General features: G+C 41.0%; 2 protein-coding genes across 2 annotated transcripts; both read left to right on the top strand.

The window, feature by feature from the left end:
• The first annotated feature begins 323 nt into the window (after positions 1-323).
• Positions 324-2,334, top strand: LOC139070245 (trace amine-associated receptor 13c-like). The gene is made up of 2 exons (XM_070551971.1): positions 324-496; positions 679-2,334. Exons 1-2 carry the CDS (start codon positions 324-326, stop codon positions 1,499-1,501), a joined length of 996 nt encoding a protein of 331 aa, XP_070408072.1. The 3' UTR covers positions 1,502-2,334.
• Positions 2,335-22,224: 19,890 nt separating this feature from the next.
• LOC107390248 (trace amine-associated receptor 13c-like) lies at positions 22,225-24,734 on the top strand. Its single transcript, XM_015966859.3, has 2 exons — positions 22,225-22,431; positions 23,077-24,734. The coding sequence occupies exons 1-2, from the start codon at positions 22,259-22,261 to the stop codon at positions 23,894-23,896; spliced, it is 993 nt and encodes a 330-aa protein (XP_015822345.3). The 5' UTR covers positions 22,225-22,258; the 3' UTR covers positions 23,897-24,734.
• Positions 24,735-26,902: the final 2,168 nt, after the last annotated feature.

The following is a 26,902-nucleotide window of genomic DNA, read 5'->3' as shown; positions in this document are numbered from 1 at the left end:
CTGCCCTAAACAAAGTCATGTTTATCCTTATATGACGCCAAGGCAGCCTCCAAGGCTGCCATCAACACACCCCCACGAAAGGAGGAATGCTGACAGATGCTGTGTCCCGACAGTCTCACTGGACTCCCTCAGAAGCCTCGTGCAATTCATACAGGTTACCTCCATTTGTTTAGGAAAAAACACTTGATTTTGTCTCAGCTCTCTAGTTTGTGTGGTTGGCATGGGAGGTCCAGGACGGTTAAAGGTGAGTCAGCACTTTCATCAAGAACATCCTAGACCACTGTGACGATTCGGCAGCCTCTCATTTGCTTTGCTCTCTGATTATGAATACTCTACCTGATGTTGAACTCTGTTTCCCACAACTTCTTAACACTTCCTGCAGGAAGCCACTGCAGAAACATGCTGAGAACATGTTTATCAATGTGCTGCTGTCCTGCATATCTTTGTTCACTGTGGCTCTCAACCTGCTGGTTATCATCTCTATCTCCATCTTCAGGTACAATTTAGCTGAGTTTGTGTTTATTGTTAAGTTTAAAGTTAATATGCTTTTCTTGCTGAACAACAAATAATTATTTAAGATTTATTCCATTTTCTTTCCTGGCCGTTAAAATAAATCAACTCAGTGAGCTTGAATATTGTTAATTTATTTTTTATATTTTGTCTTTTTTATCCTTCCAGGCAGCTCCACACCCCCACCAACCTCTTTCTTCTGTCTCTGGCTGTCTCAGACTTCTTGGTTGGACTCCTGCTGATGCCAATTCGAATCCTTTTGATGGGAGGCTGTTGGGTTCTGGGTAGTTTTATGTGTGGAGTGTTTCACTATTCTTCTTTTATTCTCACCTCTGCCTCAGTAGGAAACATGGTGCTCATATCAGCTGACCGATATGTGGCTATTTGTGACCCTCTGCATTATCAAACTAAAGTCACTAACAGGAGAGTTAAAATCTGTGTGTGTCTGTGTTGGTTTTGCTCTGTGTCTTACAATGGAGTGATATTGAAAGATTTTCTTAAACATCCAGATAGATATAACTCCTGTGTTGGGGAGTGTGTTCTTGTAACTGACTTTTTCACAGGAGTTTTTGATGTAATTTTGACATTTATCGGCCCCATCACAGTCATCATAGTTCTGTACATGAGAGTATTTTTGGTGGCGGTGTCTCAGGCTCGAGCCATGAGGTCTCACATTGCATCTGTCACTCTGAGGGGTTCAGTTCCTGTAACTGCTAAGAAGTCAGAGAGAAAAGCAGCTACAGCTCTCGGTGTATTTGTGCTGGTGTTCCTAATATGTTTCTGTCCTTATTTTTATCCCTCCCTTGCAGGCCATGATTTGTTGTCTACGGAGACATTTTCAGTCTTTGGAATCTGGTTACTTTATTCCAACTCTTGTTTGAATCCAATAATTTATGTTCTATTCTACCCATGGTTTAGACAGGCTGTTAAACTGATTTTTACCCATTTGGTCCTGCATTCTGAATCATGTACGGTACAGTTAACCCTCTAACCCGCCCCAATATACAAATAAAATTTCATGAAAACATGTAAAAAGTATTTATTTTTACAGTTTACAGTTGGGTATGGAGGGTGAGTGACTCATTAAATATGGCGGTGATGATGTTACAATCTACATCGCCCAATTGGGGGGGGGGCTACAACTTTTTATCTATGTCTTCTTGCTCCTGATGTAGACATTAAACACCTCTCATTTGCTTTGCACTCTGATTATGAATACTCTACCTGATTTAAAGAGACAATGTGTAGTTTTTACCATTAATTTCTGATAATCAAATGTTTTTGAAAATGACTTAAATGATGCCCAGTTAAAAAATATTAGAGGCTTTGTAACATATAACCATAACAATCAGGTCTAAAATACATGGGAGCGGGTCTAAGTCTCTGGGCGATGTCATATTAGATAAATGCATTTACTGATTTGAAACAGTTACTAAACTTTCTCCATTCTTAAATGTTGCTATTTTATGCATTTACCTCTTCACTTGTTGCCCGTGATAAAATGGGTCTAATGTGTTTGTCATTTAGCTGAAGTTTGCACTCCCTAGAGCTTTTTGACCCTAATGGGCATCCGTTGGTAAAGTCTTACCCCAACACAAAAATACTGCCTGCTTGCAACAATTTAGGTATCTACTGCCCCCTACGCCATGAAAAACACAGTCTCTTTAATGCCCACTTCTCAGAGTTGCAAGCATAGAGTGGTTGATCATTAATCACTAGTAGTAGTAGAACTAGGATTGAAACATGACATGTGAATCGTACCAAGTTTAGTAACTTGTAACATTTTTTGGAACTGTAACTTTCATTTTACAGCATGTAATTCTAGTTTAGTAACACATAACTTTTTTTATATAGCATGAAATTTACGTTTTGTTATGCATAATTTTCATTTTAACACGTAATTCTCATTTTGTAACATGTAACTTTAATTTTGTAATATGTAACTTTTGTTTTGTAGCATGAAATTCACGATTTGTTACACGTAAAATTTGCTTTGTAACATGTAGCTTTTGTTTTGTAGAATGTAATTCTTGTTTTAGAAGATGCACCTTTTGGTATGTAACATGAAGCTTTCATTTTATAACTTGTGTGGCAAAATGGGTCCGTACTAAGTAGAATGTTAAGTTAAAATTTTGCAACAGCGCCACCCCAGAGCCGGTAGGCTCCAGGGATCTAAAATGATATAGGTCCATGCACCCACAGAGGAACAGACTGGTGTTCTTAAATACAATGGCCTTTATTTAACAATTTATCTAAAAACATACAGATACAAATATACTAAAATAAAAAAGGAGGTGCTACACAGGTCAGTTATGTTAAAAACAGGAAAAACCTAAATAAATCCCCCAACTGGCTCCATTAAATATATCCGGTGTGGGAGATCCAGTGGTTGCCCTGGCAACCAAACACTCTGCAGCCCCGCCCAGCAGCGGGCTAAAATACTATATTAAAAGAAAGGTTAACAAAACAGCAGTGTGGAGCCTTAGGGCACACTGCTTGGATCCAATTGCCCAGGAACGCCAAGGTGAAGCAGCGAGTGTATGGAGCTAGGATTGGGACAATATTCAATGTAACTTGTACCAAGTTTTGTAACTTGGAACATCTTTCATGAAATGTAACTTTGGATTCGTAACTTGTAACTTTAGTTTTCCAACTTGTAAGTCTCAATTTGTACATATATTTCTTGTTTTGTAACAAGAAATTTTCATTTTGAACATGTATTTTTTATTTTGTAAAATCAAACTTTTATTTTGTACATTTACTACTCATTTTGTAACATCAAACATTCATTCAGAAACATGAAACTTTCAGTTTTTACCTAGCAGACTTCCAAAATAAACAAAATCAATGTACATGTTTGAAATCAAAACTCTCAAAACACACATTTCATTCTACAGGTACAAACCTAAAATCTACAGTGTTACAGATCATTTTGTCTCAATTCTAGCGTCGGTGGGAGGAACTTGGGTGGAACCAATGAGAACACAAGTCTTAGCTACCAATCATGTTTCTCGAATTCCTGTCCAATCATTGGGAGAGGAGGGCAGGGTTCTGTCAGAGCTGTAGAGAGTTACGATACTCCAAAGCCCTTTTCAGACAGACATTCTGGAACATTTGTGGACAATTCAATCCGGTTTTTAACCGGAACTGTGTTTTCAGACACACCACTTTTGTACCGGAACTTGTCCTTTCGGCTGCGTTCACACAGCAGGGAAAAGTTCCAGAAGTCTGACGGCGGCGGGGGGGTGGGGAATCGGACTTATGTTAAGAAGAAGAAGAAAATATCATTTCTATAGCGCCTCTCAAGATAAAAAATCACGAGGCGCTTAAGCATAATTCTGCGCACACGAAGATGCATAGGAGACCTGGATGATGAAGCTCAATGGTTAAAGGAATCACTGAAGCGGTGTGAAGCGCTCCGTCGCGCGTCTAGGCGGTACCGTAGGAGGCGAGCTGCCGTGGTTCGCCGCATGCTACAGCAGCGGGCTATCTAGGTGCGCACAGCGTCCCCCGGTCCCCTCCTCCTCCCCCTCCCTCTTGTCCGGAACTTTACCTCACCAGTCTGAAGCAGCCACCCTGTCCGTAACAAGTCCGGACCTGTTACTAGGGGCTTCGTGCGGATAAATTCCGGAGCACGTTATCCGGATGTTTGTATTCAGACAGAAAGGTCTTACGGACAGATTCCGGAACATTTCCGTTTTTCATGGCCTGTCTGAAGGGGGCTTAATAGACTCCTACAGAAAGAATGGAATGTGGAAGTCACGTGGTTCACATAGCTTCGAATAGTTCCAAACAGCCCCCGCTGCTGCATTGACCGTAGTTCATTTTCGGTGTTTTGAAAGGATTTTCTCCGGTAAGTTGATGAAATGTCATCATTTTGTTGCATTGTGAAGCGTTAGCTAACCTCTTCGTACCAAAATAAGCCTACGATGATATTTTACAAAATGAGTAGTAAATGTACAAAATAAAAGTTTGATTTTACAAAATAAAAAATACATGTACAAAATGAATTTTTCCTGTTACAAAACAAGAAATCAATCAATCAATCAATCACTCAATCAATCAATCAATCATTTTATTTGTAGGGCACCTTCCACAATGTTATCAGAAGCCCATGGTGCTGAACAGCATCATCATAAAAACATTCCCAGTACCTGGGCATAAAAGTAAGATAAAAACATAAAATCATAAAATAACAAGCAAGCAATATTACAACAGACCTCTGCCCTCTTTCTATAATTGGACAGGAATCTATGTCTCATGATTGGCTGGTCAGACAAAGCCTGTCATTGGTTATTTGGGAAAGGAAAATGGAATTGGGACAAAATGTTTTGTAACACATAGGTTTACGTTTTGTAACTGTAGACTTGAGTTTTGTAAATGTAGACTGAATGTGTTAGGAGAGTTGTGATTTGAAACTTGTTTACTTTTTTCAAAGTTTCATGTTACATACTGAAAGTTACATGTTACAAATGAGAATTAAAATTACAAAACATGTTACAAGTTAAAAGATCTGACTCCACCATTGTTCTCAGCTAAAAGCTACCATAGATTACCATACCATTTTATTTATAGAGCACTTTTAGCATGACATTACAACTAACCAAAGCACTCCACAGAACCCCACAACGCAGGCAGAAAGAGTCATGTATGTCATAAAAAACAATTTAAACAAGACCTTACAACAAAGTAAAGTCAAACAAACAAGTTGGAACCACAATATTCAATCCATGAGTTTTAAAATTGAACAACCAAGGAAGAAAGAAGGATGACAAGGTATGAGTAAATGTTTTCTGGTTTTGGAATTGAGGGCCAGAGAAAAGTAGTGTGTTTTCAGGCATGATTTAACCTGAAGAGGTAGTGAGTTAAAGATTTTGGGCACAGATAGAAAAAGTCCTTTCCCAGTGGGTCTTCAAATGTGCCTTAGGGATGGTAATGAAGAGCTGATCTACAGACCTAAGAGAGGGTAGTAGAAATGGAGGAGTTCGCTCAGATAGTTTGTTCAGATAGGGAGCAACGATCTGAATGCAAGAAGCAGATATTTGAATGGGTGCAAAGTGCTGTCTTCTGTCAGCTCCAGTCAGGATTCTTGCTTCTTCATTCTGGACTAGCTGAAGTCTGGACTAAGCTATCTTACTAATGCTCTACAAGCGGAAGTTCGAGTAGTCTAGCCAGGATGCAATGAAGGCGTGGATCACTGACTCTTGAAGACATATGGTGGGTTTTAATTTAGATATTCGCCTAAGGTGGTAGAAGCAGGACTGTGCCATTTACCCGAGCGTCCATCTTCAGAACCAGGTCCAGGGCTGGATCTACCTAACTTTTATCATTATTTCTTAGCCAACAGGCTCCAGCATTTACCAAGATTGTTGCAAGAGAAGCCACTAGATGAGTCCTGGTTAGAACAAACAATTTGAAATGAGATTAAGCTTTCTGACCTACCATTCATTAGTTCAAACATAAGAAGACACGAAAGCTTTAAAAGTATTAATATCAGCACCTCTCCGACAGAATGGTGGAAATATTTTAAAATTACAGAGTCTTCACTATTCCCATGCAGATGCACACCCATCTGGAATAACCCAGACATTTTGCAACACAATAAAATGATGAACCTTCCCAACTGGAAGTGTAAAGGAATCCTATACCTGGAACACACATTTGAAGGATTGGATTTCATGCCATTTACCAGAATAATCTCCCAATATGGGATAAACATGAATACAATTTTAGAATATCACCAAATTAAACCTGTAGTTAAACACAACATTAAGCTCAATAAAGTAGAATTAAAAACACCACCAAGGGTACTAGTCTTCTTTAATCTCAATCACCCAAAACCACTATAAGACACCATCCAAAATAAATAATTCTATAGCAATTCGAATAGAAAAATGGGAGGTGGATCTATCAGTCAGCTTTGACCAGAATTTCTGGTCTCAAACTTGTTTAAAGACTTTTACTTTTACTTCAATTTACAATTAATTTAATACAAAATTCTACACAGAGTACACTATACAGGCCATTGAATATTCAGGATGGGGTTTGTGCCATCTGTGTCAGGATCGGGGAGGCTGAGAAGGCTTAGAACGGGAGGAAGCTTGTGCCGTGACTGTATGACCCAAGCGCGAAGTAGCTGACTCTGGATTTGACAGAACACATAGTTTTATTTAGGAACTGCAACGCTGTGCTGGGCAGTGCCGAGACTGAGTCGCGGTTCTGGAAAGACGGAAAGGCTGACTTACTGAGAGTAGACAGCGTGGATTGATGATTGTCAACCTAGATGGCTGGTGGGTCTGTAAGCTTGGGTTTGAAACAACTGATGACTGAGCGCTGATCTGGCGGGAAGAACTGTCATATGTAGAGTTTGGCTGAGCTGGTGATAGGACTGCTGGGCATTGGAGTTCTCAGATTGCTTTGGGGGGAGAGATTGAGTCAGGAGCTGGGATTCATGATAGTCTGACACCTGTATACACTGCACAGACAACATTGCTGGCAATTAAATCTATGCACTGTGGTCCTGTCCACCTGTTCAGGGAATCTGGTGTAGAGCAGAGGCCACCTGTCCAAGTATCTGAAATGTGATGTCCCAACTTCCTTCTCATTTTGTTTGCTAGGAAACCTGGTAATTGAAAGGCCTGTGGGGAGGCAGTGAAGATGCGCGGTCCTTGCTAAAAACCAGCTTGAGGTCGTGGTAGATCTGAGGGACAGAGGACAGATCAATCTCTTCCATAGGAGGAGTAGGAAGACTGCGGGTAAGCGAGGAGACAGATCTTAAACACAGTTGGGAACATTCAGGACTCCATCCTAAAATCTTATTCTCTCTCCAGTCCAGGATGGGATTGTGGCGAACCAACCATGAATGTCCCAGAACCAGTGGCGACTGAGGAGAAGGGAACACATAAAAACTCAATGTCTCTGAGTGATTACCTGACACCAACAGGCGGATGGGTACAGTCTGGTGGGTGATGGTAGACAGATTGCGGTTATCCAGTGAGGAGACAGTTAGAGGATTAGACAACCTGGTGGTGGGAATTCTCTATTTGGTCACCAGCTGAGGGTCTAATAGTGACTGCTCACATCCAGAGTCAAGGAGGGCCTCGAGAGAGATCTGTGTAGAGTCAATAAACAACATACAAGGAAACGAACACCGAGAGCTAGCAGAGTCTGAATTACCACCCACCAGTAGTCCCGGCTTTACCGGTGGGCTCCCCCTTTTGACAGAGCAGGACAATGACTTTGAAAATGTCCAGATATCCCACAGTACAAACACAGTCCTGACCTGATCCGATGTGCTCTCTCCTCCTGAGAGAGACAAGTTCTCCCCATCTGCATAGGCTCCTCCACTGAAGGGGAGTCCATTTGTACACGTCCTCTAGCCCCAGACACTCTCTCCTGCGAGGAGGGGGCCATGGGCTCCGGCTCACGTCTTCTCAACTCACGGTGCCGTTTGTCGATGGAAATAGCCAGACGGATGAGCTCCTGCAGAGAAGTGGGTTCCTGGCATAATGCCAGCTGGTTTCTAACTCTGTCGTTTAGGGCTTCAGTAAAAGCTCAGATGAGGGCGTCCTCATTCCATGTTGTCCGCGCTGCAAGGATCCGGAATTCCACAGCCAAGTCCGCCACCGATCTCCTGCCTTGCGATAGAGTCCATAATTTCTTTCTTATGTCCGAAATAGACTCAAAGCTCCCAAAAGTCAGTTTAAAATCAGATATAAAATCACAGAAAGTTCCATTCAAAAAAGAGTCATTATGGCTTTTATCCTCTGCCCAATGTAGGGCTCTTCCTCTCAACAACCCCACGATGTTGGAGATTTTAGCAGAGTCTGAGGAAAAAGCTGTATGGCAACGTTGGAACGCTAGTTGGCATTGTAGTAGAAAACTGTGGCATTCCTCAAACTCACCATCGAAGGTGACTGATGGCGGGGATGAAGCGACACAGAAGTGGGTCTCCTTCCAGGACCTTGCTGTTTCCGGTCCAGGACTTCCAGCGGCAACCTGACCTGCTGATGAAGGTTCCGCTGAAGGAGGTGGCTGGTGTGAATGGGACAGGGTTTCTTGAATCTGACGAACCATATTTTCCAATTGCTGATACTGTTGGTTAGCTGCTGTAAGTTGTTCCATAAGTAAAGGAAGAGTTTGTTCCTGCTGAGATAATCGGTGGGAGATGTTAGTGAGAACTGATTCCGCGGGGTTAGTGTTATGGCCGGATGATTCTGTCATGTTCTGTGGCAAGAGTCTAACCCAAGACATGCAGAATCAGAGTCAGAGTCAGATTGTATGGAAAAATAACAATAATTATTAAAACGATGAACTAAGGGCGCACTGGAAATCCAGCGGGTGCGGAAACGGGAAGCAGCGTCTAGAGGGGAGAGTGACAGAGGTGAGTATGGGAGTTGTAGTATGACGGGGGAAATGCTGACGGAGGAACTTACGGCTTGGGAAGAGGAGAAGTGTGTGGGAGGGGTGAGCCGGGGTAGAGTCCAGGGAATGAATGGATAGCAGTAGAGGTGAATGGTGGAAAGGGGACCGGGCCGGTGTGGTTCTGGAGAGGGAGCGAGAGGTGGAGGAGATTGGGTTGGCACTTGGAGGAGGGTGAACCAGGAGGTAAACCAGATAAAAATCCAAAGCAGCGTTGAGGAAGATCCTGATGAGAATCCAGACCTGAGGTGAGTAAATCCAAAAATACAATTTAATCTAAGTCACGAGAGAAAACACACGAGAGAACTAGAACATGAGACAAGCGAAGGCTAGAGACTACCAGTATGTAGTAATCATCTGGCGTCGAGTCATGTCCACCTTCCTCCTTATAAGCCGGCCCACTGATCAGCTGATTAGGAACAGCTGTTGCTCCCTCTCCTGAAACCAAGCACTCAGAGATCGTGAGAAGATGAGGCGAGTACTCACCCCGGCTCATGGCAGTTTTTTTTTTATTTTTTCCAATAACATCCCACCTACTTTGGTGTTGCGATTGGCCCATGAAATCTATATAGCACCATGATTGGACCACTACAGAATGGCAGCCATCTTGATTTGTAGTTTACCTGGCTGATACCTGTGATTGGACTGTTTCAAGCGGCAGCCATGTTTGTTTGCAGGGACATCCCGCCTACCTCGCTAAAAGAGTGCTGTGATTGGCCCAACAAACCAGTGAAGCACTGTGATTGGAACACCATGGATGTCAGTCAACGGGGCAGTCCGCCGTTACATAAAAAAAAGTAAAACAGCGCGCCAGCACGAGACAAGCACAGAACAGCAGAGAGCACTGTTGTGGCTGCGTGATGGCAGACCGAAAAAGGAGCGTCATTTGGAATTTTTTTACACAGCTTTATAGATTTCAAATAGAAAAAATTCTTGAGCTTTAAACCATTTTGAGTTTCCTAATGAAAACTTTATTTGCCTGAAAATGTTCCCTGTATTTTATAATAGTCATACACATGATTTATTAAAGGAAAAATTACAAAATATTTAAGTAATCAATAAAACTTGAGTTTTCAGACAAGATTCTCATATTGATGATACATCATCAATATGAGAATCTTGTCTGAAAACTCAAGTTTCATTGATCCTTTATTTATCTTACTAAATCCCACAACTAGATGTTCTAGACTAGTAGTAAAAAGTATCGGTATTGGTATCGGTATCGGCAATACTAGCCCCTGTCCAGCTTGTCTGCAAGCATCAAGTACAACACCAAGTCCCTGGAAAATTGATGACAAATTAAAGAGACAAGTAATCTAAATAGAGCTCCGGACAACACGTGACTCTCAGAGAGTAGAAGCCATGTTGACAGGCAACAAAGGTAAACAAAAGTAACGGGATCGGCTTGGATTATACTTCGTCCGAGTTTACTTCACACTTTAAAACTGAAGAAATCGTTTTATATAGTCAGAAATTAAATAGACTAAACATCTCCGACCTTACTGTGCCCCTAGGATACTTTTTAAAAACACCAGAAGTTGTCGGAGCGGACTTCTTACCGGACCTGGCCGGGGAACGCCTTGGGATTCCCCCAGAGGAGCTGGCCCAAGTGGCTGGGGAGAGGGAAGTCTGGGCCTCTCGACGCTACTGCCCCTGCAACCCGACTCCGGATAAGCGGATGAAAATGGATGGATGGATGGACAAACAACATAGATTTACATGTAAGTAGTTTAAATAGAGTGCTGTGCTGTTTGAATGTATAAACTGAACGCCAAGAGAAACCACTAGTTTGATTTTTTTCCGTGAATAAAATAAATATGTCAGGCAGGAGCACCTCAGGATCTGTCTGAGATCTGTCTCGGTGAGACAGATAATAGCAATCCAAAGTGCTTTTTATGTGTGATCTGACAATTGATAAATCATTGCTTAAAAATTAAATACAGCTTAGCCGGTTAATTGCTGTGATCATAAAACACGTAAACGGCAGCATGCAGAAATCACGAGGCAACGATTTACATGATGTTTACTTGTTGCTATGAGTAATAAGACAGAAAAAGCTACGCCAAAATAAGTTTAGGAAGCCCACTAAGAATCGTAATAAAAGCATTTAAAATAAATACCATACACAGTTGAGGAAATGTTGGTTTAAGTACCTTATATGAAGTGGTCGCTGCATAAGCGAAAACCTTTACTCTCGGGATCCCACAGTTTAATTTTAGCCCGGTCACTAGTGCGTTTTATTACAATGATCCAACGTTTGCGGTGCTCGGGATCTTGGGGAATCCTGTAGATGGCTCATTCCTTATGTGGTCCGTGTCTGTTCTGCATCCTGGGACACAACAGGAATCTACCATATTTCCTGTCTGATTGAGTTTTCTGACAATAACAAATAGTCCAGCTAAGGGCTTCTGCCTGCCAAGATGGCGCCGTTTCGATTTGAACTGTTGCATGTCGGGAGAAGTGACGTCGACTCCCGGAGCTCTATAGTAACAAAAGGGGCCAAGAAAACATTTAAAAGAGATCCAAGGTGAACTTCAAGCTCAAAGAAGATCAATGTCCATTTGTACCATCCGTCACTGTTTGAGCCAAAGTGCACTAGATGAGAGACAACCAAATAGGACACCATTGTTGAAAACAAATAATTAAAAGCAACACTGGAATATGCCAAACTACATGTTGACAAGCCACAAAGCTTCTGTTCCACAAAAATAAACAATCAATGATGAACAAGTCTGATTCTCGACATGCAGAAAGAGAAAATTTAACAAACAAAGAAAGCCGTCTCCTCGTCATCCCTAAAGTCAGGACTCATATTCACTGCGAGGCATCCTTCCAGTACTATGGTCCCCGCCTCTGGAACGAGCTGCCAGGGGACCTCAGGGCCGTAGAGAACGTTCATGTCTTTAGAAGCAGGCTCAAGACCCATCTTGTTAGCATAGATTTAACTGATTACTATCACTTTTTTAAATAAATAAATGAATTAATTAGGTTATTTATTTATCTATTTATTTTATGTATTCTTTTTAAACAGATTATATATATATATATATATATATATTATTTTAAATCATAGATTTATGATCAACGTTTTAATGTCTATAGAACTTTTTATTTTACAATTTTCATTTGAGCTCTTATTCTTTTATATTTTAACCTTAATTTAACCTTTTTCCAGTGTTTCATCTGTGGGAGCCCTCTGCCCTGGGGTGGTGGTCACCTGTGGCGGCCTGGGCGCGTTCCAGGTGTGCCTAGGTGGAGGTGGGGTCTCCGCCCTTCCTGCCCTGGGTGCCCTGTGTCGGTGCCTCAGCTGCTGCTGTGGATCTGCTGCTGTCGGGGCAGATGGCTCCCCTGATGGTGTTTCCTTATCTTAGCTGGTCTGGCTCATCTAAACTCAGTCCATTGTGTTTTTTCCATGGTGGGTGGGGGTGGGGGTGTATGAGTGCATGTGCATGTGTGTGTGTGTGTGTGTGTGTGTGTGTGTGTGTGTGTGTGTGTGTGTGTGTGTGCGTGCTGGAGGATGAGTATTGTGAAGAATTTTTATTCCCAGACTGTTTTTAAAATCTGGGGATGGGAGGGAATGTGGGTGTGCGGGGCCTTTTTAATGTGTTAAGCACGTTGAGTTACATGCTTTGTATGATTAAGTGCTATATAAATAAAGTTTGATTTGATTTGATTTAAAAAAATGCGACACACAACAATACAACAAGAGCAAGCTATCTCTGCATCAACCCAATGACGACATGTAAAATCAACAATGTTTTGGTGAACAGTCACACGATAGTAAATCACAGTGCATTTAGTGTCAATCACAGCCTTAAGACATGTTGAAAGTGCCCAAGTCCATACTTATGAGAGCACCATGTGAGCATCTGTGTGAGCTCCTCATGCTCACACATACACATACAACCTAAGACTTACAAAAATGAACGCTTGACAACCACTCACGCGCCCCATACACAACCGATTCACTCTGGTCCCAGTACTGCTGCACAAAGCATACAAACATCACCGGTTCCTAGAGTTCGCCCCTTTCTGCTGGGGTGATGATGAGCAAGCATCCCCGCCCAATGACGAGCAAAGCAACCCACCACCCCAGACCCCAACCAGACGGCCTGCCCCCCCCCCCCCCCCCCCCCCCCCCAGCCTCCAGCCCCGGGAAGCTAAAGCCGGGCGTACACTGTGCGACTTTTTCACTTTTTTGAGCCGATTTTCCAGTCGTGCGAGAATCCACGACATCGGGGCAAGTTTTGCGCCGAGCGGTCGTGTAGTGTACAGGGGGTTACGAGAGGCGATTAACACCACGTGACCAGCTGCCGATCAGCAGTCGTGAGGTCGCACGGACTTCTGGTGTGTTTAATATTTTGCTCGTCTCTTGTGAGGGTATCGCACTGTTGAAGCGGCGCTGCGAGCAGCTGCGACCCAAAAAGTATCAGAACCGCTCACGGCGCATGCGCAATCCTGCATCAACACTGCTCGCTATTTCCCTAATAACACACGCTGTTCGTTTTTGTTTCTACACGTTTTTTACTCACAAAGATTGTCAAGAAAGCATGTTTGTCGTGTTCATGTCAAATTAAACTGATCACTAAACACAGATTTACTTTCTTTATTTCGTTTTACTCATCCAACCCCCATAAATCCCTGTGTGTCCTCCTGCAGCATTCTTGAAGGACAACAGGCAAAACAAGACAAAAAAGTCTGACGTGTTGAGTAAAAACTGCTATTTTTAGCATATTTTTAGGGCCCACGTGTTGCTACCAGATGTACAGTGTGAGCAGTCAGGTCGCATGCGAGAACTGGGTCGTGCAGTGTGAGCACATGACTCGTGAGATCTGCTCTGCGAGGAAGTCGTACAGTTTGAGCTTAAGCTTAGTGCTACGAGTGAAAAAGTCGCACAGTGTACGCCGGGCTTAAGCGACAACAGAGATGTGCTAAGACCCCCCGCTAGTCTCCCTTTGCCTGCTCCAATACAGTGTTAGTGCGTGTTGATGAGGTGTATTCCATGGCTGGGATGACCAGGCAGTGCAGGCATCAACTGGCTTACGCCAGCTGATGCCACCACAGAGCCCCACTTCCCCCCACAGCCCTCTGTGTCTAAGTGCAGTTTAAAATTGGAAGTGGGCACCGGCACTCGGGATGAGGCTGAAAGATCCCCTTGCCAGACCAAAGGTGGCAGATCATTTGCTGCTGTGGCCCCCAGACTCTGGAACTCTCTCTCCCTCAGCCTGAGATTAGTGGACTCAGTGAACTCCTTCAAAAAGCAGCTGAAGACTCACTTGTTCAAGCTGGCTTTTGTGTGACCTTCTTCAACCCTTCTCTCTTTATTCTGCTCTCCCCACCTATTCCACCTTCCTAAAGAACCACTGATTTCCCTCTTTCCTATTCACTCTCTCTCTTTCTTAACATTTTTAAATCACAATTGTCTATTTTTGCTCATTTTAAATATATATTTTAAACATTTTCTAAATGCTTTTTTGTGTTTTTACATTTTTTGTTTTTGTGAAGGGCCTTGTGATTTTTATCTTGAGAGGCGCTATAGAAATGATTTCTTCTTCTTCTTCTTCTTCTTCTTTTTCTTCTTCTTCTTCTTCTTGCCAAATGCAGTTGAGTGTGCTCAGTCCTAAGGCTCTTAGTGTGTGTTTGCGTGGAATGTTGTTGGTGGAAGTGTGTAATGTGCAAATAATATTGGGGGGCAGGCTGCCACAGGAATGTGGAAATGGGATCCATACCCGCACCCCCTGAATTTCCCACCCCCCAAGGTCCTGTGTAAATGTTTGTGTGATGATGTGAGGGAGCAGGAGAAAAATGTACTGGGATGGGGAAGAAAGGCTGGTTGGGCTAAGTGCTCCAGGGAGCCAGCTCTCCCACGGGCCCCAATAGGCACCTCCATTCTCAAAATTCCACCCAGGGCATGGAGACCCCAGCCTATCTCGCCAGGGCCCAAAGCAGCAGCATCGCAGAGCCCCACGGAATCCGAGGGCACCAACCCAGCCCCACCCCAGCAGAATATCTACTCCCATCCCTGCATTTACACAACTTCCAAAATATGTAAGACATAAGACATGCAGGTAACATTGGGTCCTCCCTTTCTTGGATATTCCCCTCCCCCGTGATGGGACAGAATTGTTATTTCAGAGGTGCAGCGAGGTGCTTCTGAAATGCGTCAATTTCCGCAGTTAACATAGGACTAGACGGGAAATCACACACGGTTTCAATGTAAAATCCCTGATAATTTTCAAAATAAAAGTACTGCAGAGAAGCAGTTTCATATTTATGAAGATTTACGTGTGACCCAACAACTTATTTACTCACAGCATTGTTCCAGAAGTGCAGCGGTGTATTTTTCATGGCTTTATTCCTGGCAGTAGGGAAGAACAACATCAAATATGACATAAAACAGTGATATCTAACGTGATTTCCTTCTTTTTGGTTTAACGACGGATTGCATTAACAAACTGTGACGTGAAGTCTCGAGGGATCGTGTGATCTCGCGAGTCCAGTGAAGAGCACCGCTGCCAAGACTCTTCTGGTGTGAAAAGGACGCCATAGAAGTTCACGAGTAAACCGTTCCACTGCCATTTTGTGCCGCTGATGCTTCCAGTGTGAAACTGGGGTAACATTCTCCCTTCTCTTTATTCTCTGACTTCTACCCCATAAATCCTGGACACCAACCAGAAGGTGGCAGAACATGCTTAGTTCAGTCTACAAATTATTACCACAGTCTAAAGCAGGTACAATATTTCTACTTAGAGCTGACGTATTTTCCTATGTTTTTTTTAAACTGATTATATGTTTTATATTTTTAGTTTGCACCAGTACCACTATTGCATATTTTTATCTTTATATTTGTACATACAGTACAGGACAAAAGTTGGGACACACCTTCTAATTAAATGTGGTTTTTTTTTTCATGACCAAGACCATTTACAAAGGGGCCAACAAGTACTAAACACCTCTGGGAACTCCTACAAGACTGTTGGAAAACCATTTCAGGTGACTACTTCTTGAAACTTATGCCAAGAATGTGCAAAGCTGTAATCTGAGCAAAGAGTGGCTATTTAGAAGAGAATGGAGTATAAAACATGTTTTCAGTTATTTCACCTTTTTTGGTCAAGTATGCAGGAGTATTATATGGATGTATTTTGGGTGCTTTTAAAGCTCAATATTCTACACTACATTTTGACCAATTTGATGTGAATTTCCATATAATATGGAAAGCCAGTCTGATTGGTCTTTGAATGTTTAACCAGAAGATTTATAATTATTTTTTTATTTAGGGATTGTAAGACACTTCATATTAATTCAAGAAGAGAGTCAAGTTTATAAAAAGTAATAAATGTATTTTCTAAACAATTAAAACATTACAACTAGGACACTTTATGTGATGAATGGATTTGAGTGGATGGAATGTGCATGGGCATCATTTTAACCGGGGACGCCGGGGACATGTCCCCGGCAAAATTTATGATTGGCAACTGTGTCCCCCCCACTTTCAAAAAAGCCTGCTGATGAGGATTTTTGTTTTACCAGCTCAGATCTTATACCAGGGGTCGGCAACCTGTTCCCATCAAAGAGCCATTATTACCCATTTCCCACGGTAATTTTGGACGGACCTTAATAAGCAGTGACTTAAGTGAAGCAGGCAGGTCGTGCTAGAAAATTTCGTTTAAAAAGATGTCATAAATGTTTTCCCCCGTCATTTTTATTTATAAAATATGAAGTAAAAACTCACAATTTAATTTTCATTCATTTGTCATTAATATGTAGTCTACAACCGTGCGTTAAGTGGACCATCTTCCAGTAAAAGCAAAGCATCCAGCCCTACTCTCCAAATGCGTAAAATGTGCATCAGCCGCTAGTTAGGCGCGCTGCCGCACCGTCAGGTACGTCAGCCCAGACAAGAGCAGAGCAAATAGAGAAAGAATAGAGGATAATTCTGTCTGGATGTGGATGGAGATTACATTTTACAGCAGCCTGATCATCATTTAAATACGTAAACCATCACCTGTCTTCTAGTCCACGCTATCAGCATTATTTTAATTGGTGTGTGTGTGTGTGTGTGTGTGTGTGTGTTTTCCACTTCAAACACTGGTCTAACCAACCAGACCAGCGTGTCCAGTAACGTATTAATGTTACAATTAAACAGTTTCACTTCATGTAGGCTAGGAACGTTTCACCTGCCATGGCCCGGCCGCGTCTGCTCCACATGAACTTTGTGCGTGATCAAATGTCTCTATAGGTGCTTTCTGAGCTGAAGAGGCTATTCTGCCTCAGACTGGATGCGTCATGCGTCTCCATATTAGAGACGGGAACAAGCGCTGTTCAGCCAAAGTTTCATAATTTCATAAAAAGAAAATTTTTACAAGTGACACATCCCTCAGAGAGACCAGGTTTCCAGACCGCTTCAGTGGGAGGAAATCTTACTGCATGCGCCGTGGTTCTGCACTGCTCTGCGAACCCCTCTACAGATCTTCAGCTCACTGTCCCCATGGGCGCTCCGAGCCGCGCTGAACACAGTGTCCAGTATAAAGCTCTGATGTTCTGATGGGAATCATTTCTTGGTGGATTTAGTTACCTCCGCGATGTGCGTAACGATTAAAGCAGCTCATCTGTGTGTGCATCAGTGCGCGTCGGGGTAATTTTTTCAAAACAACCAACATCCTTGAGTTTATCCGTCAAAATAAAAGTCAAATGTAAATATCTGAAACCTGCCATTTAACTGTTTTGCCTTCCTGTGAAGATTGTTGCAAACTGGGACGTAATTTTGGGGGGGGGACGGGTGGGACATGTCCCCCCCCACTTTTTCAAAAGGCAGTTTTGGTCCCCTGCACTTTTTTCCGTCCAAAAACAATATTACGCTCCATTAAATGGATTTGGTTGAGCACTAGGACCGAAACGGAAACCGGTTTCCTATTAGACCCGCCCAAAAGCTAATCTATTGGCTCTGCTGATACTTGCTAACGTATTATTGGCTGTTGCTGCTGTCACTCCAAATTGTAAACAGTCAGAACGTGCTCACGTTGTTTTGCTAGTTTGGAGCCGCTAGGGAACACCGGTACTGAGTCACATCGTCAACTAGACGCTGTGTAATATCAGAGCTCAGCTCAGCTTCCATTACATAACATTTGAATAAGTGTTCATTTGTGAGTCTTTGGTAGTTAGGCACAGCCAGGAGGCAGCATGTCAAGAAAACGAAAAGTGGATATAAGAGACTTCTTTCAAAGTCAAAACGTAAGTTGGAACATGTGACACCCCTGCATTAAGCTCAGACTCACCTCCTCCTTCACAAACATACTCAAAACTAACTTTTACAAACGCATCTCCTCCACATAACTGACTCCTCGGACACAATTTATTCGTATTATTATAATTTTTTTTTTATTATTACTATTATCATCATAATTATTATTACTACTACTAGTAGTAGTAGAAGTGTAACTTCAAAACTTTTATCATTTAACTTTATTGTAAACTTATCTATTGCAATGTATATGTTCACATTAAAAAGCTCTGAAAAATGAACAGTATCATCATCATCAACAGATTTTTTTAAGCTTAATGTCAAAGATGTACACTTTTCATTAGATTTATCTTATTTTTTCCATTTATTTTTTGTGTGTTGAAATGCAACAACTGTTTAAACACTTTTAAGGGAAAAAAACATATTTAATATGCTTTTATACACTCAAATGTTAGGGTGATGATCATGTGTAAAACATTAGTTCAGCATGTCCTCTAACACAGCAAATGAACAAACGGCCAGATCTCAGGAGGGACCGTTTATGTATAAATAATTTTTATACTTTTGACTAGGCCTGGGAAAGTAACACATTTTGCTGGACGATATTTTGTCCAACAAATTGTTGATGATAAACGATATCAATCATTGTCAACATTATCTAGACCAAAATAACCACTAATATAATGTTAATATATCATAATAATGCAAGTACACCCTTTAAAATGCAACAAATAAACCTTCATTTAACATTGAAATGTCCAGAACCAGAACTTCTAAATGAATAAAAATAACAAACAAAAATTAAATAAAAAAGGAATCTCACTCCCTGTTAGAAAATGTTGCACCAAAAACAATAAAAAAAAGACCCAAAACAATAAATACAATGGCCTATCCATTGTCAACAGCCAAAACTGCACTTCAATAATGATAATAAATAAAAATAATAATAGAGTTGTACATTTTTTAACTTTGATATATATATATATTATATATATATATATATATATATATATATATATATATATATATATATATATATATATATATATATAGAGGATGGAAAAATTATTGAGATGGGCACGTGACGTGTCAAGGGGTCTTTACATAACACCCCCCACCCAAAATCCGCACAAGCCTGCTGTGTCCCCCCCACTTCTGAAATCAAAATTTCGTCCCTGGTTGCAAAGAGAAACAATTAAACTTGATTAACCCCAGAGCCACGCGTATAAGCTGTACTTCGTGACTGTAAATGAGGGGGAAACGATTTAATCAGATCCTTTTCTTTTCAACATGGTTTAATGTAGTTTCATTCAGTAGTTGCACCAATCTAACGAGACAGAGCCTGGATTTGTATTCTGAACAGTTTAAACTGGGGAAGGTCAGAAAAGGATCCGATCAATTTGTTTTTCCCTCATTTACAGTGACGGAGATAACGGCGCAGTACGCCTGGCTCTGGTGTTAATCAAGTTTAATTTTATCTCTTTGCAACAATTTTCACAAGAAAACAGAACAGTTAAAAGCAGGGCTTGTGTTGACCGGATAGTTCCCGTTTTGGCCGTTTGACCGTTTATTTTGACGGAGAAAGAATAGAAAGAATTACCCCGATGCATGCAGACGAACTGACATTTTATCCCACTTAAATCGCAGATCACTCAAGAAAAGATTCCCATCTGAACATCTGAGCTGGACACTGCTCAGCGCAGCTCGCTGTCAGCATGCACTACATAAGGTCCACAGCGAGCTGAAGATGTGCAGAGGGGCTTGGAGCGCGTCGCAGAACCAGAGCACATGCGGGAAGATTCCTCCGACTGAAGCGAGACTTGTCACTTAGAAAATGTTCCCTGATTATGAAACTTTGGCTGAATAGCTTGTTCCTGTCTCCAATGTGGCGACACATCCAGGAGCCTGTCTGAGGAGAAGCCCAGAATCTCACATCGTCTTCAGCTCAGGAAGCGCATATGATTACGCACAAGCGTGACGCGTCAACCCGGTCTCACAGTAAGACCAGGTTGGAAATGTTCAGGTTTACGCAGAAAATCTTTACATTTAGAATTGACATACAGATGTAAAATTAATGCAGTAAAATATAAAGCATTTTATTTATATATCCATTCATTATTTTACAAGCACAGAGAGCCGCATCAGATGGATGGAAGAGCCGCATGCTGCTCCAGAGCCGCGGGTTGCCGACCCCTGTGCTAGCCTACTTTATTGTCCCCAGCAATTTTTAAACCCCACTCAAGTGTATGGCTTTTGTCCCCAGCAATTCTGAAAACAAACTGACGCCCTTGGGAATGTGAGGTGTGCTGACGTGTGAATGTGATGTTATCAGAACCTCTCGTATCTGAAGAAACTGAGCTCTGAGTGGGAGTGAATTTGGTTTGCATTAAACTAACAAAGTTGGTTCTTATCAAAAGCACATTAGGCACAATCTGTTGAGTCTATGTACCCTGATCGAAGACCCCCATGGTAGATCTGGAATGTTGAGGTCCGGGGACCCCAGAGGTACGTAGAGTCCGTAGAAGCAACCACAGTGCAGACTAGACCGGTCTCGAGTTGTCTTCAGGTCACGACAGTTGTTATTTGCACATTGGGAATAACTCTTAAGGAGTTGAAGTTGGTTCAGCTTTATTCTGAAGGAACCGCTTGCAGTCAGCGGTAGTGTGCAACAGGCTTTTGACAGCCTGTCAAAAGATGCTCTGGGTTAAAGAGGTTTGCTCCGGATGGCCGGTCCGTAGCTTTCTCAAGAACTCACAAAAACTAGAACTGACTCACGGTGGAGTCCTGTTTTCATAATCATCATATTTTGATTTACTAACAAATCAGAATTTGACATGCAGAAAGAGTTTTACCAACAAACCTCAGAAAAGACGCCTGGCGACAGATACAGGAGTTCTGATTGGTGGAACAGAAGCAATGTGTCAGGATATTAGCTTAACCTTGTCATCGTTACGTGTCTGAGTGTGTGAGCTGTCAGCAGATAGTGATTCACTTGTTAAATCTAAAATTACTGAACCTAACATAATAATATTAATTTCAACCACAGTAATTTAAGCACAGATTAATCAAAACATTGTTATTCTTCTTCAACCATTATTGTTCATTCAACCAAATGATTATTTACTCATCTTGTTCATTATGGTTTAATTTTGAAAGTTCATCTGTCTTGTGCTGTGAATAAAAACTAGTCTTATATAAGAGTGAGCCTGGAAGGACCTTGAAGCAACAGTATCTTCTTGCAGATTAAAGCACCAGTTAAGACTTATGTCTCCAAATGACCCGATACTGAAGAGGTGACCTGTAGATTGAAAAACAGCCCATTTCCGGAGGCTACAAGTACATAACTCCATGGGTGTTCATTGATTGTTTTGATGCCTTCAGTGAGATCTACCAATGTAAATGGTCATGAAAATAAAGACAACACATTGAATGAGTAAGATTTGTACAAACTTTTGGTCTGTACAGTACGTATAGTGCTGTTTGCACCAGGAAAATGAAGAAACACGTTTTCAATTCTGTCTGTACACATGTGGCAGATTTGACCATGAAGTGAAACTGAACTGAACTTAATTGAACTGAATACTGGGAACTGCAAAAATCAGTTTGATACAAGGCAATTGTTACAATAATTGTACACAATAATTACCAACTTTTGGTGTAAAACCAGTAGTTTATTCTCTACTATCTGAATTTCACAACTCAAGCTAATTGTTGTTAGTTAGAACATTGATTTTTAATTACTATTTTAACAGCCCAGTCCAGAAATGTGATTCCACTCCACTTTTATTTCTATAGCAAACTCTGTCAACCAAAGTGTTATACAGTTAAAATAAAAACATAGATGAACACTGAAACACACCAGCAGTAAGACACATCACAACTTAAGCAATTTAAATTGTGAAGGGGAATTGTCAACAATGTAACTGATTGATGTATTTGTTTAATGAAAACACTTTTTGTCTCAGCTCTTTTGTTTGTGTGGTTGGAGTGGATCAACAGGAAAGGATGACTCAGCATTTTCATCCATAACTTTAATCAGACAGCAGTGAGGATTCAACAGCCTCTCATTTGCTTTGCTCTCCGATTATGAATACTCTGCCTGATGTTGAACTCTGTTTCCCACAACTACTTAACACTTCCTGCAGGAAGCCACTGCAGCAACATGCTGAGAATATTTTTGTCAATGTGCTGCTGTCTTGCATATCTTTGTTCACTGTGGCTCTCAACCTGCTGGTTATCATTTCTATCTCCCATTTCAGGTACATTTTTTAGATTTTAAGTTTTGGTAGGTCAACTTTAACATGAATTTTCTTCTGCTGCAAAACAACAATACACGTGTGGTGCTTTTTTAATCCAGTGTGTTATTGATACATTATCTTCTCAACTGCTGTTTTATGAGATATTTTATGAAATTTTTGACAATATTGAAGACATTTTTATTTGTTTTTGTCCCTTGTGAATGTAAAACTGATGAACTAAGCTTGTCTTGCTCTTCAGAAGTTAATGATAATGGCAACTAACCCTAACACTTTGCTACTGTTTGGACATATTCACTTATTTTTGAGTGCCGTATCAGTTATCAGACAAGTGGTGAGGGATGCCCTGAATAGGTCGTCAAGCTATTACAGACACAAACAGGCAAGCATTCACACACTCATGCACACACAGGGAATATTTAGACTCACTAATTAACTGCAACATGTTTTGATCTGAGTGAAGATACCAAAATGCCTGGAGAAAACTCACATGCATGGGGATGACATGCAAACTCAGGGCAGAAAGGCCACAGCTGGGTTTTGAACCAGCAACCTATTTGCTGAAAAGCCACAACACTGCCAACAGCACACACCCTTTAAGCTGACATAAAATATGATTTTCAACTTAATTTTACTTTTCTCTTCCAGGCAGCTCCACACACCCACAAACCTCTTAATCCTGTCTCTGGCTGTCTCAGACCTCCTTGTTGGCCTCCTGCTCATGCCAATCCGCATCCTTCAGAAAGGAGGCTGTTGGGTTCTGGGTAGTTTTATGTGTGGAGTGTTTAACTATTTATCTTTTATTATCACCTCTGCCTCAGTAGGAAACATGGTGCTCATATCAGCTGATCGATATGTGGCCATCTGTGACCCTCTGCGTTACCAAACCAAAGTCACCAACTGGAGAATTAAAGTGTGTGTGTGTCTGTGTTGGTTTTGTTCTGTGCTTTATAATGGAGTGATACTGAAGGACCACCTGAAGCACCCAGACAGATATAGTTCCTGCTATGGGGAGTGTGTTCTTTTAATAGAGTTTTTAACAGGTGTTTTTGATGTCATGTTAACCTTTATCGGCCCCATCACAATCATCATAGTTCTGTACATGAGAGTATTTGTGGTGGCGGTGTCTCAGGCTCGAGCCATGAGGTCTCATATTGCATCTGTCACTCTGAGGGGTTCAGTTCCTGTAACTGCTAAGAAGTCAGAGAGAAAAGCAGCCACAGCTCTTGGTGTTGTTGTGGTGATGTTTGTGATATGTTTCAGTCCTAATTATTTCCCTTCTTTTGTGGGCGAGGACATGTCTACAAATGCCCAGCTTTCAATTTTTGCACTCTGGCTACTTTATTCCAACTCTTTGTTAAATCCACTTATTTATGCTTTATTCTACCCGTGGTTCAGACGAGCTGTCAAAGTCATTTTTACATGTCAGGTTCTGCATTCTAAATCCTTTGATTTACACCTGCAGTAGAGTGAAACGGATAGCAAAATTGTTCTATCCACTAACAAGTTGTTTGCTTTATAACATTTTGCACTTCAATTATTAGCCTTAGACAGATTTTTTTTTTATTGTAAAAAAGCTCAGAACGTTTTACAATCAAAGTTAAAAAGACACGAGTTCACTGTCTGGATTGGTTTCAGTTTGTGAAAAAGTCCAATTTTGGTCTCTTTCATCACTGTTGCCCTGTGGGCCTGAAGAAGTTATTCTTTAAGTTTAGTTACAGCATCCACTGTAATGAAATGTTCTCTTTGACTCTGTGAAGTCACTCAATATTAACTCAAAGCTAATTAAATAACAATCGGAGAAGATGGGGTTGTAACGAAAAATTACACATTTTCTCTGAGTGCTGTCTCGAGGATGATGAAGAGATATTTGGTTTGTTAACATTATGAAACAGAACAATTTAGTTTAATAGTCTAATACTGACAGCACTAATTAAGCTGTTACTCTCCAACTTTAACCACTTCAGCAGTATCAGTCTGAAAATTCAGACAAAACTCAGAATACGGACCAGGTGGGGGATATGAAACAATAAGTGTTATTTTTTACGTTTTACAAGACAAACAAGTAATAATTGTTGACAGGTCTACAACCAATCAATAAACCTAAGTGAGAAACATTTGTGTTGTCCTCTGTTCTTGTTGTTATTAGAGCTCTGTTATACCTCAATGTCTCATCTGTGGGATGGTAAAGGTTTATATAATTAAATTCAAATAGCTGCTACTCAAAAACAATAACAAGATCCTACCACTTCAACCATGTGTCAGAACAGTTAAAAATTATTAATACACTGATTTTCATTTCAAATATTAAGCTAGCAAATACTTGATTTGTTTACACTTTTCTCACTGATGATTTAGAAAACTAAAAATAAATAAATAAAATTGAAATACTACTAGCAAGTGATCGCAATATACAGTTCTGTGCAAAAGTTTTATGCAGGTGTGGAAAAATGCTGTAAACAAAGAATGCTTTCAAAAATAAGTATGAATCTTTTATTTTCATCAATCAACAATAAGCAGTGAATGAACAAAGACAAATCTAAATAAAATGTTCCTGGGTCCAAACCATCGTAGCCAGAGATCTTTTGTGGATGTAGACTTCTTCACACCCTTCTGTCTGTGATCCCAGACACGCTCCATGGTAATAAAAAAAGGGCTCTGTGGCGACCAGACTATCACTTTCAGGACTTCTTGTTCTTCTTTACACTTAAGATAGTTCTGGATGACTTTGGCTGGATGTTTGGGGTCACTCATGTTGTATTTTGTAAACTGAAAAATGAACCCTCTGGAGGAGCGCATTGCAGATTTGCAACGTTAAAAACTACCTACCTGGTTACTCCACATACGTATTTCATGAGCATTTTTTTAAACTCAGAAGTGCCCCGGAAGGACTTAGTTGTTCGTCCTTTTATCAAAACTTATTGAGACTGAGAGGATTAATCATCATGATTTTTATTTCAGAAAGTATTTTTGTTTACAGCATATTTCACACAACTTTTGCACAGTATTGTATAATAATATATATATTAATTCCAAATACCAAGCTGCTCTACATCAATACATGAAAAACATGCTGTATCAGTAATCATATGAAACAAATGTTGAGGGTCTGCCCTCATGAGAAAATTACTATGCAGTAATTTCTCCAAAAGACTGTGCCAAAAACGCCCTGGAGCGTGAATAAATAGGCATATTAAAAATCAGCGCCAGCAACAACTTCATTTCCCATGATTCCCTGCTACCGGAAGCAACGTGATGACGTCACCAAAGCGGCGTCGAACCCCGGAACACAAGTTCCGCGCATGAGCTGGAACTCACAGAGTCCAGGCCGCCAGACAGCCGAGTTTATAAAAGAAAGACAAAAACTAAACCTAGTTCTCTTTGTGTCCAGCTTCAGCTGGTGTTTGAAGAGATGCTCGTTCTGCTACAGCTCCGGACACGACAAGAGGCAGAGCCGCGGAAAAGCAACGGAACCGCCATCTGGTTAGTTTGAACTCCGAGGGATGCTTCGGGTTTGATGAGTCAAGAGTTTATTTTCCTTTCTCTTTTCTCTCTCTCCCGATCACTCTTATAGCCCAAAAGAATAAACAGTCAACCGCGCGATTGCTTTCAAAGTAAAATACGGTCTCTCTTCCGTACCAAAACACGCCATCGGATCATCTTAAGAGTAAGCTGTTTTGTTTTTGTCATTGTCTAATATCTTAAGTTTTATGCTGTGGCCAGGCTGACAAACTATTAGATATTTCATTTATGATTTATCTTTTGTTTTGTTTATTGATCTTTGTGAAGCGGTTTTGAAGTTTGTTAAGTTTTACTGTGATTGAACGTGCTTCGGAAGTTTAAAGTGAAAGTTGCCCACGCACGCACGCACACACACACACACACACACACACACACACACACACACATTTTGGTTTTCCGTGTTTGGGGGGACACACACACACGTATTCTGGTTTTCAGTGTTTGGGAGGACACACACATCCCACATACATGGTCGGGTCCTTGCTCCCTCAGACAAAGGGACCAGCCATTTTGTTTCAACTACCTCCAGTTTGTTACCCCACCTATCAGATTAGTATTTCATATTATCATTCCATTGTTTAATTACTTGTTATTCATTTGATAAAATAAGTTGGCGGATATTAATTAGCTAACACTTTGGAAGGAGCTGAAGTGGGTATATTAGTTAATAAATGTTATTGCCAATTAAGCATTTGTCTCAAGTGAGTTTGTTTGTGTTGATATAAAATGAACTGAAGCTCGTTACGGATTTTACTAACTTCAGATAAATTGATAAGAGGTTTTGGATTCATTTTCCCTTGTTAAAAAGGGTGGTGCCCCGAGGCATATCTCCGGATATCCTAATTGCGTAATAAAATCGGCAAATATTTACGAATTTTATTGAAGAATCCAAAAAGTAAGTAAAAGCTTACAAATTATTCGTTGACTAATAATCACAACACAAATAATTTTT

This window comes from Nothobranchius furzeri, chromosome 6 (genome assembly GCF_043380555.1).
Source record: "Nothobranchius furzeri strain GRZ-AD chromosome 6, NfurGRZ-RIMD1, whole genome shotgun sequence".
Classification (NCBI taxonomy): Eukaryota; Metazoa; Chordata; class Actinopteri; order Cyprinodontiformes; family Nothobranchiidae; genus Nothobranchius; species Nothobranchius furzeri.
Note: the sequence above shows the minus strand (reverse complement) of the source record. Positions and strands in the feature narration are given on the sequence as shown.

Coding starts and splice junctions, on each gene's coding strand:
- LOC139070245 (XM_070551971.1), top strand. CDS start 324: ATGAATACTCTACCTGATGTTGAACTCTGTTTCCCACAACTTCTTAAC. Junction 497..678: donor ATCTCTATCTCCATCTTCAG/GTACAATTTAGC, acceptor TTATCCTTCCAG/GCAGCTCCACACCCCCACCA.
- LOC107390248 (XM_015966859.3), top strand. CDS start 22,259: ATGAATACTCTGCCTGATGTTGAACTCTGTTTCCCACAACTACTTAAC. Junction 22,432..23,076: donor ATTTCTATCTCCCATTTCAG/GTACATTTTTTA, acceptor TTTCTCTTCCAG/GCAGCTCCACACACCCACAA.